Source organism: Adiantum capillus-veneris, chromosome 30, assembly GCF_014529385.1.
Source record: "Adiantum capillus-veneris isolate H3 chromosome 30, ASM1452938v2, whole genome shotgun sequence".
Classification (NCBI taxonomy): Eukaryota; Viridiplantae; Streptophyta; class Polypodiopsida; order Polypodiales; family Pteridaceae; genus Adiantum; species Adiantum capillus-veneris.
The window spans coordinates 63,598,951-63,617,551 of NC_140960.1; the positions used below are offsets into that span (position 1 = coordinate 63,598,951).

Sequence of the window (18,601 nt, forward strand, 5' to 3'; positions counted from 1 at the left end):
CGTTGTGCGATGGCTCTGTGGCGTTGTGTGGCCATCCGTTGGCGGTTCTGTGTTGTCATGCGCCTGCCGTGAGTGGCTCTCGGTGGTGCTTGTTGGCGGTCGTGGCGCGCCCGGTTGGGCAATGTTCATATGGGGGTGTGTGTTGGGCCCCCTCCCCTTTTTATTGAAGGCAAAGTGCTCATGCTTGGAGAAGTAGCACTTGGCGCTAGTGGTCAAAAGTTGCAAAAAATGTAAGGGCACCTCTATAAAGAGGTTTTTTTTGAACGTTTTAGGGGCTTTTCGACAGAGTTTTGCCTGTGGGAGCCAAGAGAGGAGTGTTTTGTTGGAGGTAGCCATAGCTATGGCACTTTGAAGTGCTGTAAGTGTTTTTTTTGAAGCAGGATCAAGCCTTTATTGCCCCTTTGGGTGTCGTTTCCCCTTCCCCTCTCTGTTTCTCGTGCTCTCGTGTTTCCGTGGTGTCGGTAGTGTGTGTGTGTGTCCACCCGAACCGGCGGTGTTTGTGTAAAGAGAGTGAGATAGAGGTGTTGTGTGTGTTGGAAGCATCGAGACGAGCCGCAGTGGGGTGTGTGAATTGAGTGGTGATCTTGCTGGGTGTGTGAGCTTTGGGTAAAGTGAAGGTGAAGTTCTGCCAGAGTAATTTGTGTGTTTTTAAAGGTGTTTTCGAGATGACAAGGGTGTTGTGAATAACTTGAGCTATGTAGGGGAAACTGTGTGTGTTTCCCATTCCCCCTCTCTAGCGTTTTGTCCAAGCCGCTTCTCTCACTCAGGGAACTGCAGGACCTGCTATTGTGTGTAGGACTGTGCACCTTGAGCGTAAAAGTACCAAATTGGGACTGTGGATCCCTAAGGTACTATGCAGACACACTAAAAGCACCCTGCATAGTACAAATGTATACCGGGGGTTACAATTATGCGCCTGTGAGAGGATAGTTGACTTGGTGTGCGCGCTTGACCACCTCGACATAAAGAAATCCTAGCATGGATATTTGCAGTCATAACCTCTTTGACATGACAGATTGCATCATTGAAGACATGCCTTGGAAACATGAAGATGTTGATTGCGAGTATCAGGATTTATTAGCGGCCTATGATAACAAAGGAAGGCGCCATCCAGATCAGCCTATTAGCTTTGGAGTCTTGACATTGTTTGCACAACCATCTCTCCCATCTGCTTGGAGAATTCAGCAGTGCATCGTCATTGATTTGTACACATCTTTGGTAGCACATCGGGTCCACACCAACTGCATCATCTTAGCAATTGGTAGCCCAGAGCCCAAGGGTTACAATCCGAGGCAAGCACCACGGGAGTTCGCAGGCGTGAGCCTACATTTGCGCCACATCCGTTGCAGAGACGAGGATTCATCTAGAGCTTCCATCGTGTGACAATCTAGTAAAACTTCAAAGCCCGAAGAGGAGCCTCTATCTTTGAGGAGTTACTTGGCGGTTTCATGAGACATCATAGAGAGAACTTGCCATGGTTTGTGGGCATTCCAAAAGACATATCCATCTTTGTCTCCAAATGGGATAAGTTCTGAAAACGCTGGCTGATTTGGTGAAAAAATGCCAGAGACGTGCTGAGGTATTGCGGGTACTGACTTGTGCTTGAGAAGTGACTCGGTAAAAGCTGGGTCGGGCAATCCAACTTAAAAACCCATGATTTCTAAAATGGCTGAAAAAATGTCACTTATTAATAAGTTGATGAACTATTAATAAGAGGTGATTCACATGCAGATAAATACGTAGGCTGGGTACTAATGCAATTGTATGTGAACACTCCCCAACGCCTAGACGTAGCAGACATTGGCTACACTCATGTGCAATCAGAGGGTATGCAACTACTCTAAAGTGCCTGGACATGCACGTCCTACGACAGGCTCACAAGGGTGCCAAGACACTTCCTAGGCTGACCTGAACCCTAGAAGTAGGAGTTATAGCTTGTCCACATGCGCATAGGGTTAGATGTGCACGAGAACACTTCAAATATTCTCAAGAAACAATAGCCATACTGGCCTCAAAAAAAAGCAAAAAAGACTTAAGCCTATCGAAGCATGCTATTCATACCTGGCCGCCATGCACCCAAAAAAACACAGCAAACATAATGAATTCTGATCCCAGACCATGCATAACTTACAAAGTTCCCAACAATGCATTGCATTATTCACGAGAGCACGGAGATAGTGTTTTGACAAGTGCCATGAGAACACGCCATAGCAGGGCGACCGCCTTCCCGCTGTCCTGTACGTGGTGAAAGGGGCCATGCGTGTGTGTGTGTGTGTGTGTGTGTTGGGGGCGGGGGGCGGGGAGGAGGTCTGACATAGCGTTGGGAGTGTTGGCATTTCGTTGGGGAAGTGGCCAAATTAGTGGTGGGCCTATGCGCTTTTTTGGCCGAACAAACGCTCAAAACATGTACGTGTGCAAGCCACAAGACATTGATAATTTGATAGTACAGTTTATTTCAACCCCCCCCCCGCGCCCCCTTTTCTTCCCTTTACTTAGGCAAGCTATTCAAAACAGCATTGGTCACCCCATTTTTAAAGCTGTGTGTGTTATCGTTGCAGCTAACGGCAGAAAAAGGAAGTCAATTGCCTAGTTTTAGAATTAGTTGTCTTGTGTTTTTCATGCAGTTAACATACAGAAGAACTATATTGCTGCCATGAGAGCATATGGTACCGGGTCAACAGCATGTGGAGGGTCTAGGAAGAGCAAGGAAGAACGGGTCGAGCTTGTAGTGGAATTTGTTTCCAAGTATGTTAATTTTGAACTTTTGATACCCTTGTATTACATGTGGTTAGCCTAGAGACTTCAAAAGTAACACACTATTTATTACATATGGTTTGCCTGGTTTCTTGATTTGTAGTCTGGGGCATTTCTTTGAATTTTGTCGAAATCCTCTTGTAACTGTTGTGCCACAATAGGTGGACGTCAAATTCTTCTGATTTTCCTTGAAGGATACAGCAAGCATGAGAATCAAGAGTTTTAGGACTTAATGGAGTATGTAAGGTCTAGATTTGCATGATGGCAATTCTCTTAAGAGTTGTATCTTATGGTTGGAAGTGAAACTTTTGCATGGGATAATGATTAAAACATTGCACTGCACTTTTATGCATTTTTAAAAAGGGCTCCTTTTTACATCATAAAGCTGGATGGCTTAAGGACAAAGCTTTGTGAACTTCTTGAAATTATCTCCATATTAGCTTGTTTTTTAACATGCTGCCTTCATCAACAAAGATGCTTCAAAACAATTTATTATTTCACTCCCCTTAAGTTTGTCATTTGGATCAATTTATGAGAGCTTTGCCTCTTAATGAAATCTCCACCACATGATTTTTCTGTATATGATTGGTCGAGTCTTCCAAAAGTTGTGTGTCCGAGGAAAATTGGACTTGGTGGTGAACATTGTCACGTTGGTTTGTGCTGTTTGTGGTCCTCAAAGGGCATATCCTAGCCTTTAGTTTGCAAGTCTGTCATGTATAGAAGGTCTAGCCTTAAATTTGTTCTATTTCTCCAAGGGCCTTTTTTTGAACTTGCCCTTATAAAAAATGACACATTTTTTCTTGCCGTACAGGTATCATGTAGTCAAGAATCCAGCTAGTGAAACCTACATAATACAGAACAGGCTCATATTTTCATGAAATGCATAAAAATCTTGCGTTTGTGCCTACTAAAATCTGTTTGAACCTGTTTGACTTTGTTTGACCTTGTTTGGACCTGGTGGGCTTTTTGGATTTTGTTTGAACTCATTTGAATCTCTGAGACCCGCTTCAAGAAAATTAGACTTGGTGTAACGGTTGGACAGTCCAAGGACCTGCACACCAATCTTGGTGTAACGGTTGAACAAAGTTCCCAAACCCATTACGATGGTTACCCTAGATGCTCTTTTTTTGTACCCAGACATGGTATCAAATTCACCAGTTTGTAACGGTTTGGTCTCATCGGTCATTTTGGCCTTTTCGAAGACATTAATATATCATTTCATCTCTCTTTCTCTCTCTCAAGTGTGGTAGATTGGTCAGGTGTTGAGTTCAACTCTCCTCGTTGGATAGATCTTTAAGGTCTCTTGGGTTAGTTTCCTACGACATTAAAACAATCTTCTTCTTCTTCTTCTTCTCTCTCTCTCTCTCTCTCTCTCTCATGTGCTTCAGGTTGCTGATGAGTGCAGGTGCAGATTGAGCAGTAGCCTCAGAAGCTTTGGTTGCCAATGTGCTGTAGGCAATTGCAGCATTCAATGCTTTTCACATGCGCGTGCGCGCACACACTATTATGCCTAGAAAGTATGATGTCTTTTGATGCATTTTATTTTCAAAGCATTCAATACATGCCTCCTCACTTCTTTAAGTATGGTGGACAAAGCAGAGAAGTCATCAAGACTAAAATTCAAGGGAAAAAAAGGCAATTGCCTGCAAGTTTGTTTATGTTTCCACTATTTTACTGTAGTATTCGGGGGCCGGTGAAGTGCTTGAGCCTAAACAGGCAAGAAACACAAAGCTTGCCTAACAATTTCGGGGATTTGGGGCTGCCCACCTGAACTGTAAATCATTGACATCAACTTTTTTCTATTTGTTTTTTAAGTGAATTGACTTCAAGGTTTGCGACACGCAGAAGTTAGGTATGCATTAATCCACTCATGCCATCGCTGCAATTTTCCTGTTTCAGTTTTGTTTCCATTCTTATCATTCCTGTAGCCATGGTTTTATAGTCTTCAATTGACTGCTTTCACCTGTGCTTATAAGGCTTTACATCTCACCCAAGGTTTGTGGATATGCATCACTGCCTCAGATATCAAGCTTCACACAGTGGAGAGTTTCCTAGTTTAAGCCTAGTGCGAAAAGAAGTTGGCGGCAAATACGAAACATTGAAGGAGATATTACATAGCTTACAGAGCATGAAACAGACAGGAAAACTGGAAGGCTCCTCTTCAGTTATCTTGTCTGGATCAGAAAAGCCACCAATAGCAGAGAGAGCTGTAAGAAAAGGGCTCAAAAATTGTACAAATTTGACAGAAGCTGAATGTGTGACAGATAGAACAACTACAAAGGCTATAAAACAGAGGGTCGAAATAGACTTTGGAGTAGCTCCCTCCCAATCCGGCAAGGTATGTTTAGAAGAGCTATATATCAGTAAAGTTAAACCACCCCCCCCCCCCCCCCCCCCGCCCCCCGATAAAAACACCAGATAAAGGAGAAAGTTACAATGGCCTACACAAGAGGATGAGAAAGGGTATGTGACCCATTACTCACTGCCCCTCTTTATAGAAATAGAAAAACACTGCCCCTCTTTATATGTAGGCCATTCCCAGTGGTATACAAAAGACATTTCTTAGTTAATGCCTCGTTTAAGAAACAGGAAGAAAAACAGTCTGCCATCATGAACTCGCCATGTGGCACTAATCGACCAGTTGTATCCAACGACCCACAATTGCTCCCAAAAGTTGAATGCTTACTAAGGCCATATGTAGGCCGAAAAGGAAAACCACCTCCCAAAACAAAGCAACACTCACAAATAAAAGAAAAAAGGAAACAAAGGGGGAAAATTCTAGAGCTGTGTACATGTGTTTGTGCAGGTTGAAAATGGCTGTGGTGCTGCTGCTTCAAAAGACCATGCACAATCGCCTCAACAGATGACCTTATCAGAAGTTGACCCTCGAGAAGGGGACTTCATGGCAGAGTTTCCTCTTTTTATACACGGTGTTTCTGTGCTCACAACGCCCAAGGATTTAAGAGAAGCATTTCAAGACTGTGGAGAAATTTGGAATGCAGCAACTCTGGAAGCTTACAGGGATCACAAACACCCAAAAATATACACCCCCCCGAAAGTAAGGAGGATGGATGCAATTGTGAACTTTAAAGTATGCCAATTCACCCTACACTAGAATTACTTGCTTTTGTGTGCATGAAGGGATTTAAAGCCAGTGAAGTTTCTTATGTTTATCTCAACCATCAGGCCCCTCATGTCCATGCATGTGTGCATTGAATAGTATAGAGGTGTGTAGTGGCTATGCATTGCACTCTATGCCATTCCATACGTGCATGAATTTGTGCGTGCGCGCTCGTGAGCGTGTGTGTAGGGACTGTGCATGGGTAAATAGCAAGATTAGGCACGTAGATTTTGTGTTTGTGTGTGTGTGTGTGTGACAAAAAAAAAGTGTAGAGAGAGAGAGAGAGAGAGAGAGAGAGAGAGAGAGAGAGAGAGAGAGAGAGAGAGAGAGAGAGAGAGAGAGAGAGAGAGAGAGAGAGAGAGAGAGAGAGAGAGAGAGAAAGATTTTTAACGTCTATGTCAGGCCGAAATCGGCCTATGAGACAAATCAAATGTACATTGTGTGTATGTCATCCGTTTATCGGAAAGACAAATGAAACAAAATTGATACAAAACTGAACTGAATGTAGGTAGTGGAGTATCTGAGGAGGGATGGAGCTCTATCTCTAGGGGTACATGCATGTCTGTATGCTCAAGGTAGTACAATCATGAGAATGCATCAAGCTATCTAGCTCCATCCTGTACTAATGGGGGGATGTAAGATGTGGTACATGGGTGGGTCTGGTGCCAAGGCTACCCGGATGAAAGCTGTCGGGTCAGCCCTCATCTGAGCCACTCGCTCCTCAGTGGCACGGTGCTCCCGGGCTCGGATCTCCTCGATCTGTCGGTGGTGGGAGCTCGCGCCCCTGTAGCCTGTGACTCGTGGTCGTCGTCTAGCTCGGTTCACCTCCGCCTGTGGGAGTGTCACTCCCCTCTGAGTGTCTGGTGAGGGAGGGGCGGAAATCCTCTGAAAGAAGTCTGTGAGCTGCGACTGTCTCCCCTCTGTCTGTGTAGCTGTGTGTGGCTGTAGTAGTGTGTCCCGATGGCTCTGTATCTCTAGTAAGAAACGTCCGAGCTGTCTCTGATCTCGAGATTCCATGATCTCTCGGAGAGTGGGCTGTCCTCTAAATAGGGCCTCATATCTGCCTCTGATCTCAGTGTATGCTCTGCATCTACATACAAAGTGCTCCTCACTCTCCACCTCCTCTGTGCAGGCTCTGCAGATTCGCTCCCCCCTGGGAACACCAGTATGTCTCCCGATCTCAGTCTCTAACCTGTGTGAAGCCACTCTCAGCTGACCAATCGCCACCCGTGAGCTATGTGGCATATATGTGTCCATGTAGCGTGGTCTCTGTATGAACCCCCCAGACAATATGGTGAGAAACTGGCTCTGTAATCTGACATCCTCGTCCCCAAGCTAGGTGCCTCCCAGACTCTCCTAGTGTATAGCTGCCACAGATCCTGTCTCAATACCAAGTTCCTCTCACTGCGAGAGAGGTGAACATATGGTGAGTGGGGGTCGTACTGGAATGGTGGTAGGCTCTCCATGTCAAGACCGTGTCCCTCAAACCATGCTCTGACCTGTGAGTACCATGCTCTCTCATGCCCACTCTCTGATAGCTGTATAGCTGCCTCAAATGCTCTACGGGTAAGTCTGTCAGGAGGTAGCTCTCTCATCCTCTGGATGAAGCAAACTGTCTGGAATAGTGCCTCTACAACCATAGGTGGTGTGGCGAGCTCGGCTCTAATAATGTCGTGTGGCACTGTCTTCTTGCTGCGGAGCAAGCGTGAGATCATATATACCTGTGGTCAAGTTGTGTCCATTGGTCAGCTGTCAATCCTGGTGCCCATACTGCCGCCGAGTACATCAAGGCCGGGGTGACTAAGGTGTCGAAAAGCCACCCCTTCGTGCGGGGCTCCTGAAAGTGTGCCTGGTGGCACCTCCGCTCTAGCATGGCCAGAGCTGCATATCCTCGGGTGAGCCTGTCAACAGCAGCCTGCCTCATAGTGAAGGGTCCTGGTAGGCTGGTGAATGTGATGCCAAGGTAGACATAGGAGGTGACTACATCAACCTGTCCTCCTGCTGCTGTGAAGGTGGCGGCGCTCCTCACTGCACTGGATGTGTGAAAGATCATAACCTTGGTTTTGCCAAGGTTCACAGTCAACCCCCTGTGTGTGCTGAATTCGTCCAAGGCCTCAAGATGGCGTTGCAAGCCCTCGGGTGACTCTGAAATCAACACAATATCATCAGCATATAACATGATGTGGACCGGAGTACCTTCCAAGTCGCTCCCCTCTCCCCCTGCTCGCAGTATGTAGTCGGAGATCTCGTCGATGTATAGCCCAAAGAGTGTCGGGGAGAGTGGGCATCCTTGCTTAACACCAATGGTGCTAGCAATGGTCTCTGAAAAACCGCCTGGGCAACGAACCCGACCCGTCACCCTCTCATAGAGAGCATATATGGCCCAAATCATCTCTGTTGGTACCCCAATGCTGTGAAGGCGTTGGAAGAGTCTCTCGCGTGGGACTGTGTCAAAGGCCTTGCGGAAGTCCACAAAGCAGCAGTAAAGCCTCTTCTTCCGCGCCTTTGCCCCATCAATGAGGCAGCGCAGAACGAAGATGTGGTCAATGGTGGAGAAAGCTCGTCTGAAACCTGCCTGGCCTGGAGCTCGTAAACCCTCGATCTCTGCGTAGCAGCTGAGCTGTGCCTCAAGTACTGCTCCATATAGCTTGGCCATCGTGTGGCCAATCATGATAGTCCTGTAGTTCCCTGGGTCCAGGGTGTCGCCAGATTTGTGGATAGGCACTATGGTGTGCTGTGTCCACTCCTTTGGGAAGCCCTCCCCTATAGCCCGGTTGAAGACATGTGCAATCAACGGGGCTATAGTGGAGGCCGCATAAATGATGTGCTCACTCTGTAATCCAGTATGGTCAGCTGATCGTCTGTGCTGCATGCGGCGTATGGCCCTCTCTACCATCTCTGCTGTAAAGAAGGAGGAGCACGTGGGGCGAGGCTCGTGTGGTTGTGGAATAGGAGGCTGCCCTGGCACTTCATAAAGTCGCTCTGCATAATCATGCCATATCTGTGGATCCTCAATAGCTATAGTCGGACATGGCTCGCGCAGGGTGCGCCATGCCGTCGCGCTATCCATGCTCATGAATAGGCGGTATAGCTCAAGCTCCTGTGCCTCTTCGAATGCTCGCCGCTTTTGGCGTGTCAGCGTCTTCATATGCCGTCTGGCCTCTCTCTCTGTGATCTCTCCTAAGGCTCGCCGTGCATGGAGGCGTCGGTATAGCTCTCTGCACTCATCATCATACCAGCGGTTCTGAGGCATAGCCCCGGGGGGGGGGGGGGGGGAGTGCGTCCTGTGTGAGTGGTGTGTGGAAAAGAGCTAATAGCTGAAGTGTGGAGAACGGAAGAGATATGTGATGTGAGAACTGAGAGTGGTGTGGATGGGTGGAGGAGAGACATAGGCCATGTTCGACCTTGGCCGAGTAAATAGAGGCTAGCTCATGTGTGAAATGGATGGTGGTGTGTGGAGTGTGTGTTGTGGAGCTGTGTGTGATGGTATCTCCGGTGATGGAGAAAGAGAGGTATGTGTGGTCGGCTCCGATGGGTATGGGTGGAATGGTGAAGGATGTGATAAGGTGTGTAGCCTCCCTGGGTCCCAGAATATAGTCGACTGTACTCCCCCCTCCTTCTGCAACTCCATGTGGCATACAAGTCAGGCCCCCTGAGGTGGGCCACTGGACCATCCCGTTATAAATAACGAGACGGTGCTGGGAGCTAAGTCGAAGTAGATGTCGTCCGTAAGCTGTGACTGGAGCTCTGTCTGCTGTGTCTCTCATAGTAGCCTCCTCATCTAGAGTGTGTAGTGTCTCTGGGTCCTCATGGTCATATGTCTCACACTGCTCACTGCGTGTACGAGCATTGAAGTCTCCCATAAGGAAGACTTCACCCAGTGTGGAGTACTCCATAATCTCCTCCGTGAGGCATGCGTACGGTGACTCCTGCTCAATAGGGGCGAATCTGGAGCCTGTGGGAGCAAAGTAGCAAAGGGCAATGTAGACGATCCTGTCTCGTGAGAGCTCGAGGCGAATCCACATGTAGCGGGCCTGTGGGTCCCGGGCAACAATCTGTAGTCTGCTGTGAAGCCCCTGTCTAAAGAGTATGGCCACTCCTCCTGAGCCGCGAGTGGTGTGCTGGCGCATACATCCTCGATGTAGAGACTCCCACTGGAATCCATATATCCGTGGTAACCCTCTCTCCGGGCTCTCGTGTGTCTCTGTAAGCAGAATGATGTCTCGACCTCTCATCACCTCCTCAAGTCTCTCTGGGTGTGTCCATAGGTCTCCATTGCAATTCCAAACCGTGACATGAATCTCCTCGTGTGTCCCACAGGCCGCGAGTCCCTATGCGATGGTCTTGCCATCAATGATAACCCTACCATCCCGATATACTGCCTTCTTCCCTTCTTTGCGGGCTTGGTGGACTCGAGGCATGCACGCGCGACGGTGATCTTGTTGCATCTTTGTGAGGTCATCATCAAGATAAATCGGGGGGCCGTCTATCCCTCTCAAGATGACCCTCTTTCGGAGGAAGGAAGTTCGAGACTCCTCGGAGGCGAATTGGAGGATGAGAGCTCTTTTCTTTGGATCTTTGCCGGCTCTCCAAACTTTGGAGAAAGGGATCTCTTCTTCCTTGTGAGGTCATCATCAAGATAAATCGGGGGGCCGTCTATCCCTCTCAAGATGACCCTCTTTCGGAGGAAGGAAGTTCGAGACTCCTCGGAGGCGAATTGGAGGATGAGAGCTCTTTTCTTTGGATCTTTGCCGGCTCTCCAAACTTTGGAGAAAGGGATCTCTTCTTCCTTGTATCCCACTTTCTTGCATAAAGCTTTCCCATCGCTTTCGGGTGTAGACCCTTCTTCTTCTTTTATGCCGGTCACTCGCACATTGAGACGGCGAGCTTGTCGCATCTTCTCCTCTTCGATGGTTGTGTGTACGATGAGTACCTCATCTTTTTGGGCTTCCTCTCTTGCTACCTTCTTGATGTTCTTTTTGACCACTTCGACCCATCCTTCTTTGGTGGCCTCTAATTTGTCCTCAATTCTTGCGGTGAGGGCTTTGGTGATCTCCTCCTTGAGGGCTTCCTTAGCCTCCCCTTTAATCTCTCCTTCCTCAGGGGTGAGGGATGTGAGGGAAGCATGAAGGAGATCGATTTGTGCCTTCATCTCTTCTTGTTCTTTCCTCCATCTCTCCCTCTCCTTCTCGTTCTCCCGTTCCCTTCTCTCCTTCTCCTCTTTGAGATTTTGGATTTCCGCTCTCATGTCCTCCTTCTCTTCGTTCCATAGCTTGATGAAGTTGGCTTTCTCCTCCTTCCATATTTCTCTCTCCATCCGCCATTCCTTCATGTCCTTCTCCAATTGTGCAAGCCTCTTATTCGTGAGCATGAAGGACGTTGTCTTCGTTGTCGGTGTCGGCGTCTTGATGATGGGGGAAGACATGGTTGGCTTCGTAGCTACCCTCTCTTCATATTGTGAAGAAGAGGGGAGAAGGGGAAGAGAACACTCAGCTTGTGTGTATGCAGGGGGCAGCGGGCAGGGGATGGGGATGGGGTGTGTGTGTTCAGTGGATGGGCTGGTCGTTTTGGTGTGCAGGGAGCAGCGCACAGGGGGGGGGGGGGGGGGGGGGCAGCGCGCAGGAGGGAGCAGCACACAGGGGTGGGGCAGCGCGCAGGGGAGGCAGCGCGCAGGAGGGAGCCACGCGCAGGGAGCAGCGCGCAGGGGAAGCAGCGCGCAGGAGGCAGCGCACGAGGGAGCCACGCGCAAGGAGCAGCACGCAGGAGAGAGAGAGAGAGAGAGAGAGAGAGAGAGAGAGAGAGAGAGAGAGAGAGAGAGAGAGAGAGAGAGAGAGAGAGAGAGAGAGAGAGAGAGAGAGAGAGAGAGAGAGAGAGGACATGAAATGTTATATTAACGTCTTCAAAAGGCCAAAGTGACCTATGAGACCAAAAAGTTACAATGTGGTGGATCTGATACAAAGTCAGAGTAACAAAATGACAAAATGACAAAACAAATATACTATGGAATCCTAGACTGCTAGGTGTGAACGGGGCAGAGCAGCTAGCTAGGGTAGCTAAATCACAAGAGATCCAACATCGATCGTTGGCGGATCTCATCAATCTCCTCCATGGTCAGTAGTCTGATCGGGCGTCGTGCATGTCGGGCGAAAGTGATCCGAAGCCTTTGATGCAGCGTTCGTCGATGCTGTGTAGTCCTCCGCAGTCGTGGGCGTCTGGATCTCCCCAGCTCGGTCGCCAGGTCGATCAGTGTGCCTCTGGTGTGAGGCGACGAGCTCTGCTGTGGTAGTGGCTCCTCCGGGTGTCCAGTGTCTGCTCTAAAGAAGTTTGTGATGTGTCTCTGAGACTGGCTAGCCTCTCCTCTCATCAAGCTCTCTCTGTGTCGGCGCAGCTCGAGTAGAAACAAACCCAAGCATCTCTGATCCTCGTACTGCATGACTCTGGAGAGTGGTCCAAAGACCTCTCTGAACAAGCAGTGGAAGCGGCCTCGTATCTTGTAGTAGACGAGGCAGTGGCATGTGTAGTGCAACTCTGTCTCTGGCTCCATGCCACACAGGGGGCATGTCCTGGCCTCTGTTGGTACTCCATTGTATCTCCCAGTCTCGATCCGCAGCTGGTGTGAAGATGTGCGTATCTGGCCAATAGCACATCGTATCCCATGAGACAAGTGAGTGTCCATGTATTTGGGCCTCGTCACAAAACCGTCCTCTGTAAGCTGGAGAAGATGCTCTCTGTAGAAAGCCATCTTCGTGCCCAGCTCCTGTGCTGGTTGTATCCATGTCTTCCTGATGTCTAACTGAGCCAGGTCTTGTCGGATGAGCCTGGTGATCTCGGACTGTGTAAGAGTCAGAGAGGGTGCTTCTAATGAGTAGTGGAAGGGGGGCAATCTGTCTATGCTGAACCCATGCGCCTGAAACCATGATGTCATTTCACCATACCAGCATGCTGTATCTCCCTGCATGGCTAACTGTCGAGAGGACTCAAGTGCAAGGCGGGCATACTTGTCTCTGGGAAGTTCCCACATGCGGTGTATGAAGGAGACAGATCTGGTAAGCGCCGTGACTACTATTGGGGGGGCAGCAAGCTCTGCTCGGATAATGGCACGTGGTACTGAAGCCTTGGCTCTAATGAGCCGCGAGATCATAGAGACCAAAGGCTTCTCCATGTCCCCCCACCCATCAGTGCGACCTGTCCTCCCGTGATGATCCAATGAAGGTCCCCATATCTCAGCTCCATAGAGCAATGCAGACGCCACTTAAGTGTCAAATAGCCAAAGCTTCGTCCAAGGCTCCTGAAACTGAACCTGTGAACACATCCTCTCCAATCTGCCCAATGCTGCATGGGCTCTGGTCAATCTAGTCTCTGCTGCTCTCCTCAGTGAAAATGCTGGTCCACTAAAAACCACTCCAAGGTAAGTGTAAGCATCTGTGTACTCCACGTCTCCTGGCCGTATGTGAATGCGGGCGTTGACCTCCTGATCCACTGTGGGGTGGTATTAAATACCATGACCCTGGTTTTACCAAGGTTGACAGACAAACCACTTTTGTGGGCAAATGTATGAAGAGCATCCAAGTGATGTTGCATCCCCTCTGGAGAGTTGGAGATCAACACAATATCATCAGCATAGAGCAATAGTGGAATCCATGTCCCTGCCAGCTGTGCACCTCTATCACCATCTCTCTCAATGTAGTCAGCAACCTCATCCACATACATACCAAATAGAGTAGGAGAGAGCGGGCAGCCTTGCTTCACACCAATAGTGGAGTGAACCGGTGCGGATATACCGTCTGAGGTGCGTACATGCCCCACTACTGACGTGTACAATGCCATGATCCCCCAAATGAGCTCTGTGGGTACTCCCATCTCATGTAATCTGCGCATCAATCTAGCTCTGGGTATTGTGTCGAATGCTTTGCGGAAGTCCACAAAGCTACAATAGATCCGTCTCCCATGTGATCTGCCCTCCTCCTCCTCAATGATGGCTCTGAGTGTCAAGATATGGTCAAGAGTAGAAAAGCCTCTCCTGAAACCTGCCTGCCCAGTTGCACGTATCCCTTCCCTCTCTGCCCATCTACTCAGCTGCTGCTCAAGAATGGATGCGTACAACCGTGCCAATGTGTGTCCAATCATGATGGCCAGGCTCCATAGGGTCTCCTGACTTGAAGATGGGTACAATCGTAGAAAGGCTCCAAGTATCAGGTAAGCCCTCACACATGGCACGGTTAAACATAACTGCTAGAAGCTCTGCTAGTAGATCTCTGGTATGCATGAAATGCTCAGCCACTAAGCCATCATGATCATATGCTCTCCCAGTCCTCATCCTGTCAATGGCCTTCCTCACCATCTTAGTGGTGAAAAAAGCACATGTGTGTGGGCATGGATCGGGGGGGTCGGGGAGGGGCGGCTGTCTAGAAACTGTGTACAAAGATGATGCGTACTGGCCCCAAGTCTCTGTAGAGGTAATGGGGGGGGGGGGGGGGGGGAGGATTGCTCATGAAAGAGCTGCCACGCCTCACGTGAGTCCTGACTCAAGAATAGCTGGTAAAGATCTTGCTCTAGTCGAGCCAAAAATGCCCTTTTCTTCCGCCGCACTAGGCATCGGAAGTCAATCTGTGACTGCCTGTGAGTGATGTCTCCCAAAAGCACCTCCCTCTGAAGTCTAGCTCTAGTCTCGCTTGTTCTGGGGCATGCTCCCAGAACGGCGTCTCTGCTGAGGCCGAGTGTGTGGGTATGCCTCTGGTGTTGCATCATGTAAAGTCTGTGTCAGTATAGTAGTAAGCTCCTCCAGAGGTCGTCCTGGCTCCTCAATGCACAAGCGTTTGTATATCCCATCTATGTATACAGAGTCCGTCTCCCGCATGAAGGTGTAGCGAGTAGGGGCAGCTGCCCGTGGCCTGTGTGCTACACTGAACTGGAAAGAGATGGTCAATGACACAAGAGCATGATCCACTGCCACCCCAATAGGTCTGGGCCCAACAGTGAGATCCTGGATGAGAGAGAGAGAGAGAGAGAGAGAGAGAGAGAGAGAGAGAGATGAAATGAAAGGAAATGTTTTATTAACGTCTTCAAAAGGCCAAAATGACCTATGAGATCAATCTATTACAAAATGGTGAATCTAATACCATGTCTGGGTGCAAAAGAACTAGATACTACTACTAGAATCCATCCTCATCTGCACTATGGATATCGAGAGAGTATGGCTCGAATCTTGCTGTAGTCTCCGTTGATGCTATGCAGCCCCTCTCCTCAATCGTGGCCGTCTGGATCTCCGTAGCTCCAGTGCTCGGTCGATGAGAGTGTCGGTAGTGGCCGAATGACTGTAGGCCGAGCTCTGCAATGATGAGTGCTCCTCTGGCTGTCCCATATCTAGTGAAAAGAAATCTGTAATTTGTCTCTGGGACTGTCTCTCTCTATCTCTCCCCAGTAAAGTGTCTTTATATTTGTGTAACTCAAGTAGATATAGCCCAAGGCATCTCTGATCCTCATAACTCATGACCCTAGAGAAAGGACCGAAACCCTCTCTAAATAATCAATGGAAATGGCCCCGTATTTCATAGTACATTGTGCAATGACATATGTAATGTAGCTCTGTCTCTGGCTCTAACTGGCATAAGCGGCATATCCTTCTGTCTGCTGATATTGTAACAGACTTGGACACTCCAAGTCAAGAATCAATCGCGACAACACCAAATAACCACTTCAAAACAGTTCATAGTTCACAATAGATTGACATTGGCTTGGCGGAGTTCCTTGCCTAGAGATATTGGCCCCAAAGACTGGCACTCCTTTCGGTATTTCTTTTTGTATTAATCAGTGTTCAAAGTACAAGAGTGGGTGGGTCTCACTCTCAGACTCTGCGTACAGATGCTTTGCAGAGTGGGAGTCCAATCCACTTATTTATTTTGTTTACAAGGGATGCCAAAAGCAGAGCCCCAAAAGCTTAAAATCCAAAAGCCTAAAAATAAAGCAGAGGCTCTTTCTCTCTCCCAAGCTCTCTTGAGCTTGTCAAACTTTTTAAAGCAAAAAAGATTCTCTCTCTCTCTCTCTCTCTCTCTCTCTCTCTCTCTCTCTCTCTCTCTCTCTCTCTTTGTGTAGAAAAAAAGCATCAACAAATTCTCAGTGCAATTTCCGCCGCTTTTTCCGGGCCTTGCCGTACGGTGCCACGTCAGCATGTCTGTGCATTTTACGAGATTTCCCTGCTGCCCTTTTAGGGTTAGGGTTAGGATTTTTGCAGTTTTTAGGGTTTTCGGCAGATTTTAGGGTTTGCAGGTTTTAGGGTTAGGGTTTCAGCTCTCGGGCAGCCACGTCATCACTTTGTGACATACCCCCCCTCTTGAAAGCATTGTAATCGCCCTCGATTACGCCTGCAAAACAGACAGAGGCCATAAACCATCTTAGCAGACTCTGATTGTTAGTACCTACGTACGAGGAACACACATCTAGCACATGTACCAATCGATAGTTACATCACACGACATTACAGGACATCACTAGACATCACAGGACATCACATGACACTCAACATTCATTTGGATCTTAGACCATGATTTATCGGCAATGTAGCTAGCAATCGCATCTAGATCCAGTTGGGACCTCATCGATGTTCGATGGACTAACCCCTATTGCAACCATGTCTATTCGAGATCAATTAGACCAAAATGCTGCAGTCATTTCGTCTATCAGTTCCTGCACTTAAAAGAAGTCAAGAACAAATCAATATCATATTTAGGAATTCCATTTCATAAAGTCATATAGCAGAATGCTGTCAGCTTTCAGTATCCGTGAAGCTCAAAGAGACCAATCAGTGACTCTAGTATCAAAATCAAGGCATTTGTTGACAAAGGAGCGGAGTAACTCTCCTCTTGTGCATCCCACTGCACCAGATCTTTGGCCAAGCTGAATTCTAGTTCCATTTGGAGTAGACTATGCTAAACCAAAAGCCTAGACTAGGTCCTCCTCCTCCATCCATTTCGCATCCAATGCAGGATAGTTCTTGAACTTAACCAAGAACCGCCTTCAGACTTTACCTTTATTCTTCGTATCCTTATGTGCCAAAATCCGTTCAGGAACAAGGATCTCCTCGTTTTCTTCCACTTTGGGTTGCTCATCAGGCTCCCCATCATCAGGCACATCACCTTTGAAAGGTTTCAAGAGACTCACATGAAATGCATTGTGAATCCTCCAAGTATCAGGCAGTTACAGTCGGAAGGAGACATCATTTATCTTTTCAGAGATCTAAAAAGGTCCGTAGTATCGCATACTAAGCTTTGGAAAAAGCCTCTCCTTTTCATTTTTCTTTCTCAGGCGTGCCTTCTCAAAACATAAGAGCACCCTATCATCCTCCTTCAATTTCAAGTCGCGACGATGGCGATCCGCTGCCTTTTTCTGTCGTTCTTGAGATTTCTGCAAAGTCTCGCGAACCTTGGCAAAAGCCGTATCTAAGTCTCGCGTATACTCATCGCGGCTTCAAAGATCTTATCTTTCGTGCTTAGGAAGGTGGAACCTTCGTAGCACCTTCAACAATCTCAAATGGCGTCCTCCCCGTCGAAGAGTGCATCGTGTTATTGTAGGAAAATTCCACCAAAGGTAGGTACTTTTCCCATTGAGTCTTCTGATCCGAGATATAAGACTTCAATAAGTCTAGAACCACTGAATTGGCAATCTCAGATTGCCCGTTAGTTTGCGTGTGGAACGATGACGAGAACTGCAACCGCGTGCCAATGTTCTCCCAAATTGCCTTCCAAAACCAACTCGTAAATCTGGGGTCCCTGTCGGAGACAATCGTCTCAGGCATGCCATGTAATCTGAAAATCTTGGCCACAAAGAGTCTCGCTAAGTGATTCGGCTTGACTGTTTTCTTTACGAGAATGAAATGAGCCTGTTTGCTAAATCTGGCAATAATAGTCCAGATACCATCGTGACCACTCTGCGTTCTCGGGAGATCAAAAATGAAATCCATTGCAATACTTTCCCAGGGGCAGGTGGGTATGGGTAAAGGCTGTAACAATCCCTGTGCTTTATGCCTGTCAAACTTGACCTTCTGGCATACTAAGCAACTGTGCACAAACTCGTCCACATCCTTCTTGAGTCTCGGCCAAAAGAAGTATCTCTCTACCCATTTCATGGTGGTAGCAATGCTGCGGTGACCCGTAAAAGGCGGACAGTGGCATTCAGTCCTAACCTTTTCCCTCAACAGCTGTGTAACGCACAACATGGTTTTCCTCATCAAGTAGCCGTCCCGAATGGAATATCCCGCTACTGTCTCCCCATCCCGTATCCGTGTGAAAACGTCTGCAAAATTCGTATCCATGACATACTGATCGACCATATCCTCGAAGCTCCTATTGTGTATTGCGGAAATAGCTAGATTTAACGGCTTTCGAGACAAAGCATCTACCACCAAATTCTTCTGTCCCTGAACATGGACAATCTGGAAGTGAAACTGTGACAAGATGTTTGCGCACCGCATCTGCTTTTCCGAAAGCTGCTTCTGTGACAAGAAGTAGCGCAGACTCTGATGGTCTGTAAAGACAGTAAAATCCGCTCCGAGTAGGTAATGCTGCCACTGAGTAAGAGCATGGATAACCGCCAAAAGCTCTTTTTCTTAAATTTGTGCTGTCATTTCCGGCCTTGAGAAAAATCGGCTCTCGTAAGCAATGACATGGCCTTCTTGCATTAAGACCGCACCCAGACTACGACCACAAGCATCACAATATACTTCAAATGACT

The 18,601-nt window shown here is 48.0% G+C and overlaps 1 protein-coding gene across 5 annotated transcripts in view; it reads left to right on the forward strand.

The window, feature by feature from the left end:
• LOC147418081 (uncharacterized) overlaps positions 1–18,601 on the forward strand; it is a 75,014-nt gene that overhangs the window by 23,393 nt on the left and 33,020 nt on the right. For 3 of the 5 annotated variants that reach the window (XM_086507161.1, XM_086507160.1, XM_086507162.1), the window contains 3 exons: positions 2,625–2,745; positions 4,777–5,092; positions 5,561–5,845. In XM_086507161.1, the coding sequence (XP_086363287.1) occupies positions 2,625–2,745; positions 4,777–5,092; positions 5,561–5,845 (722 nt within the window). Of the gene's footprint in view, positions 1–2,624; positions 2,746–4,776; positions 5,093–5,560; positions 5,870–18,601 lie in introns of those variants that run through there. The other 2 variants (XM_086507164.1, XM_086507163.1) reach the window with 2 other exon arrangements.